Genomic DNA, 8415 nt, shown 5'->3' on the forward strand with positions numbered 1-8415 from the left:
CAAATGCTTTTTCCCCTCAGTGTGTGTGTGTGTGTACGTATACATATATATGATGAGAGCTAAATAGCTCAAAATAGCTATATTAGCCTCCTTTTAACTTTGTTGGCAATCCAAATTTAATATAGAAATGATTTGTCGCAGTAGCGACTGCTGCCTACATACATACATACATACACATACATACACACATATTTATATATCACTGATTGCATGACATCTGTAGATGCCAGCAAGAAAACTTCATTAAAAAAAAAACCCAATGGAAGCTCAATAAGATCAACCTTTGGTTTACTCAAGGCCTGATGACCCACTTAAGCAGCTGACTCATCTGGCTGAACAAGTCAAAAGGGGAAAGATGAAGAGAGCAAACAGCAGCTTCAGGAGGAGGAATAGATCCATCTTCTGCAGGCAAAAAAAAACCCAACGGAAGTTGCCCATCAAATAAGAACGAGTAGGTCCCACTCCATCCTCTCCATGCTTAACTTAGGAATGTCCATTTTCTTATATACTTGCTTTTAAAAGCTCTGTGCTCAGTGGTCAGTGAAACAAGTTTTTGCAGATTTCAAAAAGACCCCCGTGCGCTTTGCAAGAGCATTGGCGTGGATTGAAACTTACGTGTTGTGATTCCTCGCCAGCCAGTGCACCCGGCAACTGAGTCTGAGTCTGAGGAGGAAGAGGGTCCTGGAGTGACATCAGAGTCAGAGGAAGGCTCTGAGGAGCTCTAAGACTTACAGTCAGACAAGGAGCCTGGCCCCTCTACTCGCGCTCAGGCTGAGACACAGCTGTGCTGGGAGCTTGAGTTGGGACAGTGATGAAGAACAGCTGGGACAAATCCAGGATGCACGAAAAGAGAGTAGGACAGAGGAATGCAATGGGGCAGCTCCAAAGGCAAAGGAGAAGGCATTAGGAAGCCACACCCAGGCTGTATCATAAAAGGGAAGGTGTGGGAGGTGCTGGCTGCCGAAGGCAACCGTTTGTGTTGAGGATTGAGTTTCTGTGAACTGTGTTTATTTGCCTTGGACATTGACTCAGGTCTGTGAATAATAAAAGGGGATTGTTTTTTTTCCTGCAGTTCCAGCCTGCTTGTTGGAAGAGGGGTTTCTCCTTGTGCGCTTAACAAGGACTCACATAGGCTGGGACACAACACTATGGAAGAGGCCACGGATAACTCAGAACTTCTCAATGGCTGATTCCACTTTTAGAAAAACGAGAGATTCGGCTGCCTTGAACCAAACTGAGGATCAATGTCAGTGAGCACACAATGGATTATAAAAGTGATCTTGGGAAAAAGAGCATGGCTGTTCTAAAGTGCTTTGGGGCTGCATGGGTACATCTGCCATCAAAGCCCTCCTGCATATAGAAAGCATAAAAACGCCAAATTTAAATGCTCCTTGAATACCACATTTTATAAGCTACTGTCTGATGAACATTTCAAGGCCAGCCCTTCTTCTAAGATACCCTGTGCATTTAATTAAAAAAAAAAACAAAAAAAGCAAAGAAAACAATTCTACAAATACTTTCAGAATCAGTGCAAAATAGCGAGGCGTCAACACTGGACAAACAAAACAGAAAGAAATCAATTATCACAGTGATACAAAATAGCAACAAATCAATACTACAGTAATCGCGCCGTAATAAATCAAATTTAATTTTTTCCTCTTAGAGTTGCTGTTATTATCATTTATCCATTTGAGTTAAAATGGGATCTTCGTTTTGGCTCCTGGCCTAAATAGTGGATCAGGTTTTCACTGCAATGCTTTCTTATAGTATTTTTGTGCTTTTAAGAGAAAGCTAAATAAATGTGTAACAGAGGAGTCAAATTCAATACCAAATGTTAATTTTGCAATTTTTTTAAAAAAAGCTGTATCCAAAAGGTTAAATCTTTGAGAGAAACTTAATTTTCTGGGTTTTTTTTTCAACAGCAGTAAATTTCTCTGGTCATCTTTATTTATATTTCATTTTTATAGCATCTACTTTACAGAATAAAAATAAAAAAAACCTCAGTCCTATGCCCATACATACATTTCAGGGAATTAAAAAAAAAATCCTCTCGAAAATGTCTGTACATATTTGCAAATAAAATGAAATGAAAACCAATTCCCCCCCCCCCTTCAACAGCATTGCAAAACCAAGATTTACCAGGAAGTTTGGGAATCTTTACAAAAAGTCCACTACTAACTACACAACTTCCCATTTGAAAAATTTGCCGGATGAAGTATAAGAAAAAAACAAACAAAAAATATACAGAGTAACAGCTTTAGTTTGTATTTCCCATATAGCTATAAAATATTTAAATATGTAATATATTTTTTTTCTTTCTCCCTGGAAATTTATCATGGATCATCATACATCCTCTCCCCCCCCCCCCGATCAGTTTTCTAAGAGTTTTGCAACTACACATTTCCTCTGTTCGGCTGTCATATGTTCACAAGCTTCCAAAACGTTGGCTATTATTAAAGTCTGTTGAACTGTTTTGGCTTTTACCCAGATTCTTCCATTCATTCCTAGCACTAGCTCAAAAGGATAAAGTTGTCCCAAATCCCAGATGATTTCACAATCGGGAGCCAGGAGTCTGAAATTAAAACAACGGGGAGAAAGGAAGGGGAAAAAAAAACCAACAGAAATCAATTCACGACATCAATCTGATCTCAATTCTTAATAGTTGATTATTTTCCTTGGACATCTAGGCAAATCCTTGCTAAGAGTCAGACTGCTTTTTAATTTCTCTTTTTCTGGGAAAGCAGAACTGTTGCAAAGAGGCCTAACTCCTGAAGACTGTTGTGCCATGCAGAGATATAAAACGACTTCTCTATAGCTTTTGGTGTACGAGTTTTCCCTTGGTGTGTGTACGTGTGTGTCTGTGTCAGTTCAGAATAGCAAAACTCTTGAAAATCCTGACAAGGTATCTATCTGCATTGAAAAGAGCTAGTACTGATGGGGAATGAAATCTGTAAACATTCTGACAAAAGGGGAAAGAAACCAGAAGTAAAAACAAAAAAAAATGATGACTTCAAATTTACTGTTCAGTTAAATGATGCAGTTTGAGAAGCAAAGAAATCTGAGTAAGAATTCCTTCACACCTACTTTCTTATTAGGCCTAGCGAGACCTTGAATAAGAAGCCGTCCTGCCCTATGATTCCCATGCCATTCGCCCGGCCGCTGCTGTCTATGCAGACCATCTCAGGTTCCATATCTTTATTGGCCACGATAAACTGGCCATAAATAACGTCACCCACCTAAAGAAGGAAAGAAAAATCAACACTCTTGGCCTACACCGTTGGCAGTAGAGATTTACGTTTCAGCTTTTTCACTAGATGTGCAAAGTTGCCTATCCTACACTCCCACGTCAGTTGTGTCCTCACCACTCTGTGCAGGACGACGGGAGTAAGAACCGAAAGAATGAGCAAAGTACCCACAGGGTGGTCCCTGGTTCCAGATCAGCAACTTAACTACTATCTCAGAGTAACAAAAGAGCAGTCGCTCAAGGATCATCAGGGTTGGTTTGGTAGAACTCAATCCGAGGAGAGCGTAGCAAAGGTGCTTTTTCAAAAGGTAACTGGACGTTTTCTCTTATAGGATATCTTTATTCTCCTTCTGTATCTCAAAATGAAATTAAGTGCTGTCCACAAGTGCGCACTACACACAAGTAAAAAAGTACATTATATACACACGTCCTTCGCATTCGATTCACCATTGCGCTGCCCCTAATATTGCACTTCATTGTTGCACTGTACAGTAGCGTTTAATATGGTTACAGCTCTTGAAGACGTTTTGCTTCTCGGCGAAGAAGCATCTTCGGTTCTTGGATCAGAAGCGCCAAGTCTTCAAGGAAAAACAAAGGAAGTCCAGTTGCTCTTGAAAAAGCACCTTTGGGACAACCATGATCTGGACGACTGAGATTCTCCATAAACACTTTGAGGGGAGTGATCTTCTGTGTGAGAACAGAAGCATCACAACTGTGCAAAAGAGCATTCACGGCATCTGCAGTTGACGTGCAACTCAAGAATGTTATCAGAAAAATCTTTTGCCCAGTACGGCAATGGTGTTCTCATTAAACTGGAAAACCAAGTTCATCTGTTGTTAGAATTGACACATCGGTCAACTGACAAGTGAAACGTTGTCCTATCCTAACTTGATATCCTAAATCTAACAAACAATACCCCGAAGAAGTCAAAGGGAAAATAACCAGGGAGAGAAGTGAATGCTTTTATCGGCAATACAATGACTATGATTATACTTAATATTTAGCTTTCAGTCGACCAATGAGATGTGTTTCCAGTTCACATTCTCATACACACCCAGAAGATATATCTGGCAACTTGCTTGCTATCTCACATGCCCTTGTTCCCCAAAGGTTTGCCTGCTCTTAAGGTAATGTCTTTGAAATTTAAGACATCCTAGTGACCCGTAATATGAGGATATTAAGAGTTGACCCCATTGTAGCTTCTTAGCGCAGTGAAATGACCCCAGCCGCATCTGTTTTGATCCAGTTTAGAAGTATTGACCGAACACGTTCTTTTTTTATTTATTTATTTCATGTCCAGATCAAAGCTTAAACTGCCAAAATGAGGCCCCCTTTGTGGCTTTGTCATTGGCCAGAAAGAAACCATTTTTCAGACCAAACCACTGGCTCAAACCAAGAAGCTAGATCAAACATGTTGACTTTCAACACCAAGCACTAAAGTCATGGCTCAAATCCCACCCGGGTCTGCTCAGAAGTACAACGGGATGATCTCCCCACTGGTGGTGCTTGAATGGGTTTCCTCACCTGCACGTTGGGCCTGTTCCTTTTGGTGGCCCCTTCAAACGCCAGGTAAGAGAGAGAGGCATGCTCACTGCCTCCAACATCCAGTTTGAATATGTCCCCAGCTTTGGCCGTCACTATGCCTATCACGTGATCTCCTTTCACTGGGACATACTGTCAAGAGTAAGGATAAAAAAAATGGATTTTTTTTATTTGGGTGAGAAAACAAAGCCATGGTATTATGCAGCCCTCCCCTCCCCTGCAATCCATCATAAATATAGTGCTTTTTTTTTTTTTTGCAAAGAAGAGCCGTGGTGGTTCGAATGCAATATTGTAAGCTAATTTACTGCTCAATGCCAGGAGTTTGATCCTGACCAGCTCAAGGTTGACTCAGCCTTCCATCCTTCCGAGGTCAGTAAAATGAGGACCCAGATTCTTGGGGGCAACAGGCTGACTCTGCAAACTGCTTAGAGAGGGCTGGAAAGCGCTGTGAAGCGGTATACAAGTCTAAGTGCTACGGCTATTGCTACATAAATACCGCATTCCTTCCCCAAATATTTATATTTATTACGTAACATGTACTATACTTAATGTAAATGTGATGTGAACGTGCCATACGATGTATACTACTATGCATATCAATATATTTATAAAAAATTACACTGCATTATATAAATTTATATCAATATATTTTATATAAATTATATTTCATGTAATCATAGCCTATTTAATATGACTGTATTATACAATTATAATTTAATACAATTAAACGTGCACTACAAACATATGATATATAATACAATTATATTAAATAGGTTATATATATTATACAAAATAATTTATATAAAACATAGTACGTTTAGGTGTGTGTTATGTATGTTTCACTTTGAGAACGGGCAATTAAATTTCATTTTTAATGTATGCCGTTGTGCCCACAGTAAAAAATGACAATAAAAGTTATCTTATCTATAAGGCAATATATAACTTATTTAATGTGATTATAATGTATATTTATAATTATAATTTAATATAATGAATTAACATACAATACAATAATGCAATATATAATACAATCACTTAAATAAGTTATGTTGCATATATAATTATAATTTAATATAATGAATTTAACGTAATTAAAATATAATATATAATTAATTTAATATATAACACAATCATATTAAATAAGTTATATATATATAATTGCATTATCTACAATGAAAAGTTAATATAATGTGTTAATTTAACATAAAATTACAGTGTACAATATTTTAATATAGATTCTTCCGTTTTTATAGCCATGCACCTATTTGCAGGTACTGGGGCTGCGAGCAGAGCCAGTCTCCGAACTGCGCAGGCGCAGCCCTCTTACCCGCTTCTGTTGTGAGTCCACCCAATAGGTTCCCCCGGAACTACTTCCGCTCCCACTTCCGGCCTGAGCGGAATGGCCCCGGTAACGCAGCAGGCCGCATTGGGTGACTAATAGGCCGTCGGCGCCACGTCTCAGGCCCGGCCCGCAAACCAGCCGTCCCTTCTGCGGTCCGGTCGTAGTCAGGCGCAGCCGTTCGCCGTCCGCCTCGCCCTGGCCGGGCAAGAGCAACGCTTCCCCCGGCATTACCACTTGCCCCACCCGCGTCTCGGCCAAGCAAGCGGCAGCGCCCGCCATAATTTCAGAAAACGGCCTTGCTTCTCCGCCTGTTGCGCCTGCGCAGAAGAAAGGTTCCCCCGCCGCTAAGCCATTAGCTAGCGCTCGAGCTTGGGCCTTGCACATGCGCAAATGAAGCCCTGCATCTTTAGAATTGCAAAAATGGAGTAGCAATTTTTAGAGGGATGCTAGGCTTGGCGTCCTCTGGCTTTTAATCTCTTGATTTATTTTATTTTCTGGTTACAGAGATGAAGCAACCCTTCAAAGAGGGGTGTTTTATCCCTTCAAAGAGTGCAAAGAGCATCTAACCTCAGCAGACATGGATCAAGATTAATTTCTAAGTTCAACCCTGGCCAGACAAGTTCTTTTGTGCCGGAGCTGGGCCATCTCTGAGCAAATAAGCACCAGAAAAAGCCCGCTAAAAAGAGAGACAAGATAGTGCATGGAGGCAAAGGATTAGCACCCCTAAACTTGTGCAAAGAAAGCCGTTTCACTCTAAGCCCATCTAGTTTTCTGGAAAGAATTGTGATGTGTGCACGCAACATTATCAACAGCAGCAAAGTTTGTTTGGAGCCTTATCTCAAAAGAGACTTTTCCAACTTCCAGAGCTGTGATCCGACTGATAATGTTCTGTGTCTGACCAATGTCTTCGAAATATGGGAAAAAGGAATTTAATGAAATAGCGGATACTGTTTTTGGGTACTGAAGTGCGGTATATGCACAAAGCTTAATAACTTCACAGCAATTCATTCTGAATGATTGGATTACATTCTTCAAAACAAAACATGGATTACACCTTGTTAATAGCTGAAAGATGTGAGCTAAACTGCAAAATTGAGGGGGGGGGGAAATCCCAAAGACATTTAGCTGGACTTAAAGACAGATTGAGGTTTCTACAGATCGGTTGTATCAACTTTGCACAACAAAAGAAGAAAATGTTTTTAAAAGACACCTCAGTTTATAAATGTTACTTTCACTTGCTGGGTACAATTGTCAGTTAGATACAAAATGAATTGGTGTCGAAGTTAGATGAATTCCTATTGGAAAAACAAGCTATTAATACCGATGTACAGAAGTATGAAATATTCTTTGGCTCAGAAAAAAAAGGAGCCAAAATCATACAGGGATCAGTTTTATGCCATGTTGATTGGCTAATGGACACAAAGGACCAACTACATCAAGTTATCCAGAAGACTAAAAACTCTTAAAAACAACATCAGATAAAACTTTTCTTACACTAAGTGAAACATATACCAAGCCATTCTTGCATTTTCAACACTTGTAAACTTATCAGTCAGCAAAACTACGAATAAATCAGTCTTGGTTCTTATATACCATATTTGTCCTGGGATTTCTTCCTATGAACATTTTGGAATTGTTTCTTTTCTTTTTTTTTACAGCTCAGCTAATACTAAGTCTTCTCAAGGAAGCTGACACAGGGTAAACAAGACCTATACTGGTTAAGCTACACTTGATGGGTCAGATCTGCAGCATATGCCGTCTTAACTATATCTGTTTTAAGTCGCTTTTTTGCAAATATCTTTATAGCTGCAGGTTTTCTAATTTAACAGATTAGAGAAAGAGGGTGAAATGATGAATTAGTTCCTGGATTATTAAACTTCAGCGACCTCGTCTGGCTGACAGTGGCATAGCAATATATGAGAAAATTATAAAATGTGGAATACTATACTGAAGAAAGAGAACGTTATACTTTTAAGTTGAAGTTCTAAAGCAGTCGTTCTCAACCTGTTGGTCGGGACCCCATTTGGGGTCGAACGACCATTTCACAGGGGTCACCAAACAAGGCTGTCTGCCATTTTTCCCCCCTTTTCTTTGGCCACACCCTTGGCACCCGGTGATGTATAAGTGGTTGGGGGTCACCACAACATGGGGAACTGTAAGGACCCACCCCACTTTGCATCTTAAGAAGACAGAACTCTTGGAATAGCTCTTCCAACAGGAATCCTTTATTAAGAGAAAATGGTTGCAGGCATGCTAGACAGGACTTGGGGTTCAAGCTCTCCCATTC

General features: G+C 39.9%; 1 protein-coding gene and 1 long non-coding RNA gene across 2 annotated transcripts; one reads left to right on the forward strand and one right to left on the reverse strand.

The window, feature by feature from the left end:
* The first annotated feature begins 304 nt into the window (after positions 1 to 304).
* LOC120308286 lies at positions 305 to 1998 on the forward strand. The gene is made up of 2 exons (XR_005556818.1): positions 305 to 451; positions 1073 to 1998. It is a non-coding gene; the product is annotated as an uncharacterized LOC120308286 (long non-coding RNA).
* On the reverse strand, positions 1630 to 7668 carry EXOSC3 (exosome component 3). Its single transcript, XM_039344147.1, has 4 exons — positions 6114 to 7668; positions 4769 to 4918; positions 3085 to 3236; positions 1630 to 2572 (listed from the first exon to the last, which is right to left on the reverse strand). Exons 1-4 carry the CDS (start codon positions 6510 to 6512, stop codon positions 2371 to 2373), a joined length of 903 nt encoding a protein of 300 aa, XP_039200081.1. The 5' UTR covers positions 6513 to 7668; the 3' UTR covers positions 1630 to 2370.
* Positions 7669 to 8415: the final 747 nt, after the last annotated feature.

Source organism: Crotalus tigris, unplaced genomic scaffold, assembly GCF_016545835.1.
Source record: "Crotalus tigris isolate CLP2741 ecotype Arizona unplaced genomic scaffold, ASM1654583v1 scf7180000017892.488125, whole genome shotgun sequence".
In the NCBI taxonomy this organism is placed as follows: domain Eukaryota; kingdom Metazoa; phylum Chordata; class Lepidosauria; order Squamata; family Viperidae; genus Crotalus; species Crotalus tigris.